We start from the raw sequence: 15,378 nt of genomic DNA on the forward strand, positions 1-15,378 counted from the left end.
AATACATTTTAATTTTCTACAACTGCGTGCTTCATCTAAAGTCCTAACCCTCAATCCTCCGGTTTGTCTCATTTAGATAGGGATGGAGGCAATTGACCTTACCAGGTCACCGCTTCATTTAAAGTCCCAACGTTCTGTTTTTCATCTTGTTCTTGTTTCTGGTGAACCTTGAACTCTTTGCTCCCCCCCCCCCCACATGAACATCCTAATTTCAGCCATGTCTCTGCACTTCTTGTTTGTCAGATTATTGTGCTCTCTCCAACCAATATCTTGCTCCTTGCATTTCTGCTGCAGGCCTTATCTTCACCACCACTCATTTTTGCCCCTTGTCTTGTTCATCGACTATGCTTCCATCTGATCCACCCTGCTGCTATTTGACCGACCTTTGGCGTGTTTCTTGTTTATTCTTTTGTATGATCCCTACCTGCTATATCTGCTACTGGACTCCAGATTTCTCACCTCCTGGTGGGGTGATCCTGAGGACCACGAACTGGTACTAGCATGCAGCAAAAGCCATCACCCCGATCAAGAGCTCGCGTGAATACCGGCCAGTGCTTAGACCTTGCACCTTGGTTGAACCCGCATCATCTAGTAGTGGGATCTGCTTGTATATTTCCAACTGACTACTTGTGAACCTTCTTTAACACTATGGTCACAAACCTCCAAGCCTGTTTCCAGACTGTGATATGGCCCTACATCTAACGATGCAACTGCACACGTCCCACGCACTGGTAGAAGCACATTTTTCAGCCCATCCCGATACAGGGCTAGTGCTTTTCCAGGACAAAACCGCAGACCGGTGTCCTTTAGCAGCTTGTCAGCAACTTTTATCTCCATGTTGATACCACATGGTCTGCCTGCACGTGTTCAGTAACTACACAATTTATATTACCCCAGCTCATGTTTCCTGGATTAGTGTTCAGCCATTCGCAAAGCAACTCCTTCAGTTACACTCCAGTCTTTCATCTCAGCCATTCGCAATGTATACTGCTGACCAGTGGCGTTGCCAGGGGGTGGCTATTGGGGCTATAGCCCCGAATCTGGAGCCCCATAGCCCCGAGTCTCTTGCCACTGGGTCCCTGCCTAACCAGCGGTCCATGGCTGCGGCAGGCAGGGGGCTGTATAAGAAAGGCAGATGAGAGGAGAGAAGAGAACGGATGGACAAGCAGAGATGATATCTCTCTTCGCCCGCTCCACATCACCGATCTTCCTCTATCACAGCCGGACCTCTTCAATGTGGGAGCGAGGTGCGGCGGGGAGCAGAGAGATGACATCATCTCTCACTGGCCGCCACACATCAGTGATCTTCCGCCCTCACAGCGTGGGCCTCTGCAATGTCAGAAGTGCGGTGGTGAGCAGCGAGATGACTTCATCTCTGAATGCCCGCCCCGCATCACTACTCTCCTGCCCTTATTAAATGGACCAATGCTGCCAGCCTGCCACCAATGCAGTGACAATGCACATTTGGTGGCGCTGGCATGGCAAGTGACATTCCACATCAGTTGGCATGTGACAATCCACATCTAGTGGAAGGTGGCGTGGCAAGTGACAATCCACATCAGGTGGCAGGTTTTGTAGCAAGTGACAATCTGCAAATGGTGGCAGGTGATGTGACAAGTGACAATCTGCAAATGGTGGCACTGGCAGGTGACGTAGCAAGTGAAATGGTGGCAGGTGACGTGGCAAGGGACAATCTGCAAATGGTGGCAGTTGACACTGCAATCTACAAATGATGGCAGGTGGCATGGCAAGTGACAATCCACATCTAGTGGCAGGTGACGTGGCAAGTGACAATCCGCATCAAGTGGCAGGTAACGTGGCAAGTGACAATCTGCAAATAGTGGCAGGTGACGTGGCAATCTGCAAATGGTGGCAGGTGACGTGGCAATCCACATCTAGTGGCAGGTGACGGCGGCAAGTAACAAGCTGCATCTGGTGACATGCGACTGTGGCAAGTGACACGCTGCATCTGGTGGCAGGAGATGTGGCAAGTGAAACGCCCAGGGCTGCCACTGATTCTGCATTATGGTGAGTTGAACCACTTCATTATATATTGGAATGTAACAAAAGAAACAATGCGCTTCAATCACCCTGACACCATATCAACCATGGTGATTGAAGCACCAACACCAGCCATTGCCTGCGAAAAATTGCTTACCACCGGGGTGGAGTGCCCCCCTGGGCTTGCAAAATGGTTGGTGAGCGCTGCTATGGGCTCTAGCCCCAGATCTTTTGCAGACCTAGCAACTCCCTTGCTGCTGACTATGCCAAATGCAGGTGGGTCACCCCATTTTCCATATGTTTGACCGGAACATGCAGCCAGGAACTCTCCTGCATGCAGAGCCACCACATTGGAATACGGTGCCCGAGCTCACCTCTTACATTGATGAAGGCCTGAAGCCACACTGACTCATCCTCCTGGTCCCAGAATCTGTTAACCTGTTAACAAATGGAGTACACTTACACAAAGGCATACCTCTGGTCCAGGTTAGAGCTCCTGGAGTCCATCTTCGTAGATGGACTTCGTAACTTGGGGCTCGTGCTACAAGGGGGCTAAAGTCACCTGGTACTTGTTAAATGAGGGGCTTATCTTTCACCTCCAGGAGGTTTGCACAATAACACCACACTTCAGTTCTTCCTCACTCTGTAGTACAAGTTAAATTACAACTTCCAAGTTACTCTTGCCCGGCTGAGACGTGAATGAGGCAAAACTTTTTTTTTTTGCCTTAAATTTTACTCAGTAAGTGAACAGGAATACAACAGTCCACAATTTGGAAATTACTGTGGAAGACGGCATAGACAACAATCCAGCATAGGAGGGAGGGAGCAGGTTGAATGAATGAATGAATTAAATACTTGTATAGCGCACAATGCGAACTGAATCGCCTCTAGGCGCTGGTTGAGGTTGAGTCTCTCCCATAGTTGCCAACTGTTCCGAATTTCCCGGGACATTCCCGGGATTAGTACATTTGTCCCGAATGAATTTTGTCCCGGGAAACTGGGGCTACAATATGCACAGGCTCACCAAAACTGGTCTGATGAGTCTTGATTTCAGCGGCAACATTCAGATGGCAGGGTCAAAATTTTGCACAAAACGCATGAAAGCATGGATCCATCCTGCCTTGTACCAATGGTTCAGGCTGGTGGTGGGGGTGTAATGGGGGGAGGGGGATATAGTGTGTATAGTCTATTATGTATGTGTTTGGTATCATATGGTTGCACTGTATTATACATATTGTTTTGTGCTTCTTTCACATGTCTAGTGATTGCTGCTGAATTTTCATGCGTCCTGAGGAAGCATAGCAGAGAAATGCGTTGACTCATGAGAACTTACGGTCACGACCAATACTCATATACATGCCAGATGCTGTTTATATTCATCCATAATTTATGTGGTGGTCAGTGAGTCAGCAGCTGTACTTGTTATGGTGTAGTTGTGTGACATGTTTGTTTTTATGGCTTCCAGCCTAATGTAAATTTTAGACTTTATAAATATAATAAGTTTCAATTTCATGAGATTTATTTGTTCCCCATCCACTGCCAGTAAAGTCCACAGATCTTTTTTTGTCTTGTTTACCTCTTTCATCTTCAGCAGAAAATAATCAATGAAATCCCGGGGGGCCTCGGGCTTCAGGGTGCGTTTGTGCTCCTTCATGTAATCTAGGACAAAGTTGTCCAGGTAGGAGTTTTCCTTGAAGACAATCTTTGGTAATAATGGCAGCTTGAGGAGGAACGGGAAGACATTGCAGATCTGACCGGGAAACACAAGGCGAATACAATTAAAGAATTACGGTTAAGTCATATGCCATACATCCCAGCAATACATGCACATTTCCCACATTTCATCCCTTTTAAAGACTCTGCAAGTACCGAAAAATACCTGATAATCTGCCTGAAATACACCCAATTCCCTAATTTTATGTTGTGAGCTAAGAAAACATTGCCTTTTCTGGACTGAAATGGCAAGAAATAGTGTAATTCCTGCCGTTACCATTTCCTAAACTACAGAATTACCCCTCTACTGATTTCTACAACACCAGGGATAATTGTTTTTCAGTTCCAGGTAAGAACCAGGAGAACCAATTAGGCTCCTTAAAGCGGATGTCCACGCTAAAGTGGAACTTCCGCTCATTGGAACCCTCCCCCCCTCCGGCGCCACAATTGGCACTTTTCAGGGGGGAGGGGGGAGGGGGGTGCTGGTACCTGTACAGTACAGGTATCTGCACCCACTTCCGGCATAGATATATGCAGAAGGTACGCCCCTTTCCGCAAAATCTACGCCCCTTTTCCGAAGGTCCCCCGCTATCTGCTGGGAAACACACGGATCCCAGAGGCAGCGGGGACCATCCTTATTGCGCAGCGCGACTCGCGCTTGCGCAGTAGAGAACCGGGAAATTAAGCCGCAAGGCTCCACTTCCTGATTCCCATACCCAAGATGGCGGCGGCAGCACCCGAGAGACGATCGAGAGATCGGCTTCGGGTGCTGACATCGTGGGCGCGCTGGGCATGTAAGTGTCATTATTTTAAAAGTCAGCAGCTGCAGTATTTGTAGCTGCTGGCTTTAAAAAAATAAAAATAAAACGGCGGACTCCCGCTTTAAAATAACACAGGGCACAAGTTTCTCACACTGTGTATTTAAAGCTGCAACAAGTCAAATCAAGTTCAAGTTAATTTTCTGGCTGGAGGACATCTAGCATTATCTAGCCCAGGGGTCTCCACACTGTAGCCCGAGGGCCAGTTGTGGCCCTTTGCTAGCCTTTATGTGGCCCTTGGTGCACAACACCTTCCACTGATATGAGGCATTATTCCTCTCACTGACACCAACAATGGGGCATTATATCTTCCACTGATACTAATGATGGAATACTATTCCTCCTACTAATAGGGGGAATACGCCTCCTATTGACCACCAACCCTGACACCATATTTATTCTCACTGATGCTGGGCCCATGACATTTTCTGCCCCTGCTGGCCACAATCCAGCCCTCCTAGAGACTGAAGGACAATAAAGTGGCCCTTTGTTTGAAAAGTTTGGAGACCCCTGATCTAGCCTTTTCCTTTCAAGCTGAGCTGTCCCTGGCCCACCTCATTCATTCAATGGATTTCTCTTCTGTCAACCATAGAGGCTCAGCATTACATGTGTGTAGGCAGGTACGCTTCCATCCTGTTGGGTGCACTGTGACATCGTTGCAGGGAAAGGAAGAGGAATATATAATGGAAGTTTGCCCCTTGGAGACTCCATCAGTCCTCTCTGGGAAAATTGGCACCTAATGGGAAGCTGAATTTTTGTGAGGGTAGAGATGGGAATCTTAACATGAGAACCTGTAAATGAGTTTTGCTCACAAAAACAGTTTTGTCTTTGTGGTCCTTTTGAGTGGTTACCTGCATCAAGGCCCCCCTATACTTGGTATAGTTCAGCACGATATGGATAGTCATGCTCCCACACAGGCTGCATGCCACCATGGTACCCCTGGGGACTGCTCTAACACTAATCCATAAATATAATAGCACCAACATTCCACTGAATGAATGGTAAAGCCCCGTACACATGAGAGGACTTATGTCCGACAGACTTCCGAAGGAGTTCTGCCGGAGTTCTGCCAGAGTTCCGACAGAGTTCTGACGGACTTTTCGACTGAGTGGACTTGGCCACACACAATCACACTAAACTCCGACGGATTTGAACGTGATGACGTACGACTGGACTCGAATAGGGAAGTTCATAGCCAGTAGCCAATAGCTGCCCTAGCGTCGGTTTTAGTCCGTCGGAATAGCATACACACGAGCAAATTTTTCGAAGGGACCGGGTCCGGCGGAGTTCCGTCGGGAAAATTTGAAGCATGTTCCATGTTCTAAAGTCCGTCAGACCCACACACGATCGAATAGTCTGACGGAATCAGTCCGTCGGACTTTGGATGTTGAAAAGTCCGCTCGTGTGTACGGGGCTGTAGAGAAGTTGGAGAGCTCTGCTCATCTGTGTCAGATTCTAGAGAAGCCCATCACAGAGTTGGGATGCACTTCTTGGAGGTGGACACCAGGAAGGCTGTCTGGGTGCTATCTGATAAAGAATGTGCTATGCTGGCACAGATTACAACATGGTTAGAGAAAGTGTATGGCAAAGTGACATTAGTGGCTGAATTAAGGCAACAACTCTTCATAAGGACGCAAAGCAAGAGAATAAGAACATTGCCCAATATGCAGTAGTGTGTCAGGTGTTGTGGGGGAGGTTAATTGAGAAATAGGGCTATGCTTGCCCGAGGACCCCTGACATAGTGGTGAGTGATCATTTAATTGCCAGAATCTGAGTGTCCTCCATCAAATGAACACTACTGGACAACGTGAAAGATGCCAAAGATGTGGAGTTCACGGGCATACTGGTGTCTGTGGAGAGAGAACAAGAGGATGCCGGGGCTCAAATAGATTTCACTAGGAAGAACAGACAAGTAGTCTTGAGGGATGAGTTGATCCCTTTCCCTACTAGAGATGAACATCTGAGGGTTAACTACGTCCTCCGCCATGATACAGCAAGAATTGACTGAGGTGAAATGTGAGTTAGCACAGGCTCCATCTGGGAACAACCCATTAAGGTGACAACCGGATGGGCACTGGAGATGCTGGCAGTGCAAACAGTGTATAAGTAAATGGATAAACAAAGTCGCGCTACAGACTGCCCACCCTGTGAGTGCAAAAATTTGAAACCAAATGAAAATCAAAGTGTAGCCGTGAAATAGTGAAAATTAATTTTCAGGGGTTAGAGCTGCCTTTACCTGAAACCTCCACCCCCTAGTATGGGGGGGGGGGTTGAGTTTGAAAGATATAAATAGGTTATGGCGCTAAACCCAAAATTGTATACTTGGCATATGTATAAGTATATATTATTATTAATGATCTGTCTGTTAACAATGTGATGCTAAGAGTACTAATTAGACCATATAAAGTTAAAGTGAAAAATAATTGGTATGTGCAAATACGTGCTGACACTGCTGTGCCGAATTAATATAGATTCCATATAATAATAACATCAAACTACTATCAAAAATTCATACAAAGATAATTGATGCCGAATCCTTGTGCATAGGAAAAACTTTCAAAGCCACATAGGATCACTGCAAATGTCCCTTTATAATGTCCTGGGCAGCCGAGACATAAAATAAAATAAAGTGACTGGTGCAAAAAGTGTCAATCTTCAGTACAGGGAAAGAGATCGCGTAAAATCACTACAAATGTCCCATAATAGTATCCTAGGTGGTAGTGACAACAAAATAAAGTGACTTGTGCAAACAGTGCCAATCTTCAATGGAGAGAAAACATTCGTCCCCGGTGTGCCACTCAGTGTTGTGGTAATGTGAATGCTCTCACCAGAACTTGTACCCCTGTGGGGTCGGTTGGGCTTTCACAGTATGAGCCACTGTGCTGCTATCTGGATGCTGCTGCTGGTGCGCTGGGAAAATGTTCACTCTTCCATTTGCATAGACTCCATTGTTATATGCATATAAGGGAAAACACATCCATGGTGTAGTACGATTTAAACAATCTTTTTATTTATTTAAATAAAAACTACTCACATTTGCAAGTTTAAACTGTTCGCATTATATGTAAACAATCTCCGCCGGCCGCTTCTAGCTGTAGGAACGGTGCACGTAACGTAGCCACTCCCTACGCGTTTCGTCAGAGTGACGTCTTCTGGAGCGATTTCTTTCCCTGTACTGAAGATTGGCACTTTTTGCACCAGTCACTTTATTTTATTTTATGTCTCGGCTACCCAGGACATTATAAAGGGACAGTGATCCTATGTGGCTTTGAAAGTTTTTCCTATGCACAAGGATTCGGCATCAATTATCTTTGTATGAATTTTTGATAGTAGTTTGATGTTATTATTATATGGAATCTATATTAATTTGACACAGCAGTGTCAGCACATATTTGCACATACCAATTATTTTTCACTTTAACTTTATATGGTCTAATTAGTACTCTTAGCATCACATTGTTTACAGACAGATCACTAATAATAATATATACTTATACATATGCCAAGTATACAATTTTGGGTTTAGCGCCATAACCTATTTATATCTTTCAAGTGCAAACAGTGGGGCCATATATATCCAGGAATTGCAGCCAGAGAGAATAAAGAGGCCCTGTTAACAGGGCATTAAAGTAAATGTTCCCAGGGCAGGGGGATGATATGTGTTTACCATTATGACACATCCCAAGCGTAACCAATAGGTGATCTCAGCCTCTCCAATGGTCACGGTGGAGATGGACGGTCCAACTATAGACTATGCTTTTTACCAACAGACGTTCAGGCAAGTTATGCTGCCAGACCCCGACTAGCTGAGATTGAAGGCTGCTATCAACCTGCCTATACCCATAGAGGGGGTCACCTGAATGTCGATTAGAGTGCTTTTCTAGAGGGCAGAGTGCATCGGAGTGGTATTGACTCAGGATTCTATCCATACAGATGTCCTGGTAGTGCTGGGCATGAATGCTCTGTGGGGGCTGGGCCTAAACGACATCTGCAGAATGCCCCTCCCATACAACAGAGATGTCAGAGGAACAGCTGTGGTTGCAAAAGCTGGTCAAGGCTTTCCGAACACAAGAACAGAGGGACCACTGCTGCCCCAAGAAGACTCATTTGACTGCTAGACATGCGCAATGCCGAAAAATGAATTTGTTTTCATTTGTTTTTTTTTCGGAAATTCAAAAATTCATAAATTCGAAAATAAGAAGGGAAAATACGAAAATACAATAGAACGAAAATACGAAAGTCCAAAAATTCAAAATAACTAACTAATAATAATAATAACTAGCTATTAAATTATAGGTATTGATATTTCCTTTCAAATTTGGCTGTTAGTGAATGTAAAGAATACAAATTGATCTGAAGTTATCCAAAATAATTAATGTCGTATCGAGTCAAAGTGATATGTGCTGCACTTGCCACTGATTTGGCAGCAGTAGAAAACTCTCAATACCTAAAACTTTTTGAGAAGGTCGCCCCACCAATGCAAGAATTTTGCTTGGAACCACAACTTCTGTTGCATCAATTATTGAAGAAGCATGTGACCTGAAGATTATGGCAGTACTGAGGCCCTGGATCACTTTATCCATTTGGGGATACTGTATCCATCCAGCAGCAGTACCAGAACATTCCTCCAGAATTGTGTCAAGAGGTGAAGGGCTCACTTCACAATGTGCTGCAAGGTGGTGTCATTAGCCGGAGTCCTTGGGCTGTCCCCATCATGCTGGTACAAAAGAAAGCTGGGAGTCTTAGCTTCTGCATTGACTATTGGAAATTAAACGCCTGTCCCATTAAGATGTTTACCTTGAGTCCCTGGGGCAGGCCTGCCACCTCTCCACTTTGGACCTTTCCAGTGGCTATTGGCACCTACCTTTCAGTGAGGAAGACTGAGACAAAACCACTTTCATTACACTGTTGGGAATGTAATGCCGCGTACAAACGGAATTCTCGTCGGAAAAAGCTCTGATGGTTTTCCCGTCGGAATTCCGATGGAATTTCGCTCAAACTGTCTTGCCTACACACAGTCACACCAAATTCCGACAGTCAATAACACCGCAACATACAACACATTCGACGGCACTATAAAAGGGAAGTTTAATGCTTCCGAGCATGCGTCAAATTGTTTACGAGCATGCGTCGGAATTTTGCGTGTCGGAATTGTATACACACGATCGAAAAATCTGATAAAAAGGTTTTCCGTTTGAAAAATTAAGGACAGGCTCTCAATCTAAAGACTGTCGGAAATGCAGACAGAAAAAGACAGATGGGCATACACATGGTCGGAAAATTCAATGAAAAGCTCCCATCGTACTGTTTCCATCGGAAATTCCAGCCATGTGTACGCTGCATTAGAGTTCAATCGGATGCCCTTCGGCCTAACCAACACCCCTAATACCTTTCAGAGGCTGATGAAAAGATGTCTTGGGAACCTTAACTTTGACATCATTCTTATTTATCTGGAACATGTCCAGTTGTGGCTCAAGGCGTCCTAGTGGGGACACTGTGGAACTGCAGTCGCTAATGTCTAAACTAGGCAGGGAGCTGCGGTTATGTAAAAACAGCATTAAAGTGGAATTTCACCCAAAAAGGGGACATTCTACTCTTCCTCCTCCCCCCTCCTTTTTAACTTTTGGTACATAATTTTTTGGGTGGTGGAGTGAGTACTGGTTCTAACAGATACCCGCTCCCACTTCCACTCGGAAGTTTTCCTCCTCCATGCCCACATCCTTCTGGGACACGTCACAGGTCCCAGAAGGCTGAAGGACCATTAACTAAGTGCAGCTGGCTGCCCACAGTCAACATGCTGGCACCAGGGAGCTGAAGACTGGTAAAGAAACCGGGCCGGGTTCCTGGTAGGTAAAGGTACTCTTGTCCTGTATATGGTGTTGTACCATTGATGCAAGGAAAGAGGAGTGCATTAGGGATATTTGCCCCTTGGAGGAGAAATTGTTAGTCCTCTCAGGGAGGTTTGGCATCTGATTGGCTGCTGAATTCCCATGAGGCAGCCATCTTAACATTTAAATAGAGAATGCAACATCATTGGGGCATGCTTCTAGCAAGTAGATGGTTAGGGAGATGATCTCACCTAATACAGACAGTGCTCAGCCATGGGCGTCCGCAGAACTTTTTTCAGGGGGAGGGCATCATATAAAAGGTCACCCATGCTCTGACCCTTTTCGACAATGTCATTATCACATTATCACAGTCAGATACAGCAGACGTAGTACAGGAGATGGTCAGAGACTGCCGACATGGTCCAAGAGACTGTCAGAGACTGTGGACATGGCACAAGAGACTGTCATTGACTGCATACATGGCCCAAGAGACTGTCATTGACTGAATACATGGCTCAAGAGACTGTAAGAGACTGCGGACATGGTACAAGAGATGACCAGAGACTGCATACATGGCTCAAGAGACTATAAGAGACTGCAGACATGGCACAAGAGACTGTCAGTGACTGCATACATGGCTCAAGAGACTATAAGAGACTGTATACATGTGGGGGGTGACAGAGAGAGGGGATGACAGAGAGAGACAGAAGAGTGTGACAGAGAGAGACAGAGGGGAATGACAGAGAGGGGTGATGGGGGGGTCAGAGAGAGGAACCCCCTAGCCCTGTCTGCAGTCCCTCAAGTCCCCCTATGTCCCAGTGGTGAGTGCAATGCTCAGTACGATACCTTGCATGCAACTACGATGTCCATGATGGCCAGCAGCTGGCAAGACCCGTTTTCATTCTGGGTGGGGACAGGAGTGCTCTGTTCCTTCCATCGGATCTATAATGTGACATGGAGTGGTCCCTGGCTGCTTGCATTTCCTGCCCGTCCTTGTTCTCTGAACCCCCGGTCAGTCCGTCCTCCATGCCTGGGAGCAGTGAGGAGGTTTAAGAAGTCCAGGGGTTCCAGGCTCTGGGAGGTGCCGAGGACGTTGTGCCCGCTGTTCCTGGCATCTTGCTGCTCTCCCTTCCCATGGCTTCTGTCTCCTAGACCGCTCACACTATATAGACCGGGTTATGTCATCCTGTCCCCCTACCCCAGTGGAGAACTTCTGATCTGATCCCTGATTCCGGTCCAGGGGGGCACTTGCCCCCCCCCCCCCTGCCCCTATCTGCGGACACCCATGTGCTCAGGATAAGGAAAGGTTCCTAACAGTGTTAGGGATACCGTCCGATGTCAGAATCTTCCATTAGCCTACGAGTGGTGTATTCATGAAAGAAAGTGGATGTCTCCAGCAGAAGGTGTTCTCTGGTAATGTTATGTGGCAGAATGTCAATGTTTATCTGCAAGTCTTGATCTGTATTTGTATACTGTACTAATCAAAGACTGTGCCTATAAAGGTTTGTTTGCAAGAACTGTGTTGTCTCCATGGTCCTCCTGAGCGGGTACCTGCATCAGGGCCCTGCCTACAACTGGGTGTCATCTAGGGCAATCGTAATGCAAATACAGCCTGCCTAGGAACATTCACTCCTCCAGACCAACATCAATCACGGCATTTTGATCATTTTGATCATTTCTGTCATAAGCCACCCCACAGGAAAGTTCCTCGCCTCGCATCAAGCAAAAAAGACTTCCTTTTGCAATGTTAAACTTTGCAAAAAGTTGTCTTCCTAGCCTTTAACCACTTCCCCACCGGCGCCCGCCGATGTACGTCGGCAGAATGGCACGGGCAGGCATATTGGCGTACAGGTACGTCCATTTTAAATGCCGCCCTGCCATCGCGTGCGCGCCGCCTGCGGCACGCTCGCGTGTCGGTCGGGACCCCCGTGAGTCCGGTCGCGGCTCCCGCGGACTCGAACACTGCGGGGATACCCGCGATCGGCTCACGGGGCGGCTGAACGAGGAGATGCCATTGTAAACAGCATCTCCCCGTTCTGCCTAGCAACAAGTGATGCTGATCTCTGCTCCATGTGACTAAAACAAAGCCCAGCCCCCCACAGTTAGTAACACGCCCCTAGGAACACTTAACCCCTACACTGCCACCCACTGGTTAACCCCTTCACTGCCAGTGTCATTTACACAGGAATCACTGCATATGTATAGCACTGATTGCTGTATAAATGACAATGGTCCCAAAAATGTGTCAAAAATGTCCGATGTGTCCGCCATAATGTTGCAGTCACAATAAAAATCACAGATCGCCGCCATTACTAGTAAAAAAAAAATTATTAATAAAAATGCCATAAAACTATCCCCTATTTTGTAAACGCTATAACTTTTGCGCAAACCAATCAATAATCACTTATTGCGATTTTTTTACCAAAAATATGTAGAAGAATACGTATCGGCCTAAACTGAGGGAAATTTTTTTTTTATATATATTTTTGGGGGATATTTATTATAACAAAAAGTAAAAAATAATGCGTTTTTTTCAAAATTGTCGCTCTATTTTTGTTTATAGCGCAAAAAATAAAAACAGCAGAGGTGATCAAATACCACCAAAAGAAAGCTCTATTTGTGGGAAAAAAGGACGTCAATTTTGTTTGGGAGCCACATCGCACGATCGTGCAATTGTCAGTTAAAGCGACGCAGTGCCGAATCGCAAAAAGTGATCTGGTCTTAAGCCAGTAAAATGGTCCTGTCTAAAAGTGGTTAATAGAGTAGGGATGACAGAATCTGAAAGGCTCCTGTTGCTTCAACAGTCATGCCATTTAAGTGCAACTAAATTACTGCTATCACAAACTGCAAGCAGGCAGGCTCGTTATTGCAGACGAGACATGCAACACCTACCTGCCCACTTGCCCACCCACTCCCTGGCATGTAAACTGAGCTGCGCATACACAGCTCATTGCCGTCACGGTACCTGTGTGCTGGGATGACTGACTCCTGAAAGTGCATAGGAGTGATGTCATCACGCTCTGGCCAAAAAAGACAGCCAAAGCCCAACACCCAGAAGAAGATGATGGCACCTCCTAATTTCCGACGGGAAATATTGGATGTGAGCTTGGTGTCGGAAAGTCCGACCGTGTGTATGCTCCATCGAACATTTGCTGTCGGAATTTCCGGCCAAAAATGTTTGAGGACAGGTTCTTAAATTTTCCGCCAACTTCACTTTGTTGTCGGAAATTCCGATCATGTGTACACAAGTCTGTCGCACAAAAGTCCATGCATGTTCGGAATCAAGCAGAAGGAGCCGCACTGGCTATTGAACTTCCTTTTTCTAGGCTCGTCGTACGTCTTGCACGTCACCGCGTTCTCACGTTCGGAATTTTGGGCCAACATTTGTGTGACCGTGTGTATGCAAGACAAGTTTGAGCCAACATCCTTCGGAAAAAAAAAATCCACGGTTTTGTTGTCGGAAAGTCCGATCGTGTGTACAGGGCATTTGGAAGTGCTACCTTGAGCTAATCATTCTGCACCATCTACTATTTTTACTTACAATTTGCTTTTTAATGAGTTGAGCTGAGTTGAGAGGTATCTTGATATAGTCTTACCCCGAAGGGTCCCAACGCGCTTGACTAGGGCCAATTTAGACAGAAGCCAATTAACTTACCAGCATGTCTTTGGAGTGTGGGAGGAAACCGGAGTACCCGGAGTAAACCCACGCAGACACAGGGAGAACATGCAGACAGATTGTGTCGTGGTCGGTAAACCCACCATTGACTGATGACAACTTACCATGTGCAATGGGGACATAATATTCCTAATGTGTCGGGAGGAGTAAGACATCAGATCATGTAACTTCTGGTCTTTGTAGTTAAAATGTTCTCCAAACAACACCGAACTCATAATATTCCCAACAGCGCTGGCCAGGATTAATAGCGGATTGAATAGTTTTCCTACAATAAGAAAAAAAAAACCAGTAACTTTTGCAGCTAAAATAAAGATTGTTTACAATTTCTTTACATGGAGTGACATGCTAATGACATTTTTTTAAGAAAACCTTTCTGTTTTCTACATATAGCTTGTTTTAGACCCAGTGATGCCATGCAGGGTTTCTGGGTTTCTCTATGCCAGTGATTCTCAACCAGGGTTCCTCCAGAGGTTGTAGGGGTTCCTTCAGCATTGGGCAATTTCTGCCTCTCGGATAACCAACACCATTGATCTTTTTAGCTATCTGTAAGGAGGTAATTCTTCCCAATGACCACAAGCAGGGCAGGACTTAGGGTGGTGGGGGCCCCTGGGCTTGAGTCACTTTCGGGCCCTACCTTCTATACATTACCGTATTTATTGGCGTATAACTCGCACCCCAAGTTTAGGAGGGAATTTTAAGGAAAAAAAATTACATTTAAATGCCAATCAATGCAGCCTGGCAGTGTCATTTGCAACCTTGTCAGTTACAGCCTTGCCCCAGTGCCATTTGCAGCCTTGTCATTGCAGTTTTGAAGTATAAAAATGGTGCCGGCGAGATACAGGGTCCTCTCGGGTCCTCTCGGCGGCTCTCGGGTCCTCTCGCCAGCTCTCGGGTCCTCTCGCAGTCCCGAGCGGAGCCGAGAGTAGTGTACTCGGCTCACAGTCACGCCCATTCCCTGTGTTATGTCCATCATAGGTCGGGACTGGGTGTGACTGTGAGCGGAGCTGAGCCGAGTAAACTCGTCTATGTATCTCAGCGGGGCCCCCTATTGGGCGGGGCCCATGGGCTTGAGCCCAGTCAAGCCCAATGGTAAGTCCTGCCCTGACCACAAGTGTAAGGAACATTCTTCCCACTGACCATCACACTATTGTATCATGAGTTGTAGATGTCTAATTTTTATCAGGGGTTCCCCGAGAACGGAGAACTATTTCAAGGGTTCCTCTGTGTTGAAAAGGTTGAGAAAGGCTGGTCTATGCAACGCAGGCAGATCATGGCCATTGTACATGCATAGGTAAAAGGGTTGTAAAGGTAAATGTTTTTTCACCTTAATGCATTCTATGCA

The 15,378-nt window shown here is 46.2% G+C and overlaps 1 protein-coding gene across 1 annotated transcript in view; it reads right to left on the reverse strand.

The window, feature by feature from the left end:
* LOC143997713 (cytochrome P450 2C3-like) overlaps positions 1-15,378 on the reverse strand; it is a 122,017-nt gene that overhangs the window by 20,120 nt on the left and 86,519 nt on the right. The window contains exons 5-6 of the mRNA XM_077493494.1: positions 14,141-14,301; positions 3,578-3,751 (exon numbers count right to left, since the gene is read on the reverse strand). Coding sequence (XP_077349620.1) covers positions 3,578-3,751; positions 14,141-14,301 — 335 coding nt within the window. The remainder of the gene's footprint in view (positions 1-3,577; positions 3,752-14,140; positions 14,302-15,378) is intronic.

Source organism: Lithobates pipiens, unplaced genomic scaffold (genome assembly GCF_037356315.1).
Source record: "Lithobates pipiens isolate NorthernLeopardFrog02 unplaced genomic scaffold, aLitPip1_a1.2 Scaffold_19, whole genome shotgun sequence".
Lineage (NCBI taxonomy): Eukaryota > Metazoa > Chordata > Amphibia > Anura > Ranidae > Lithobates > Lithobates pipiens.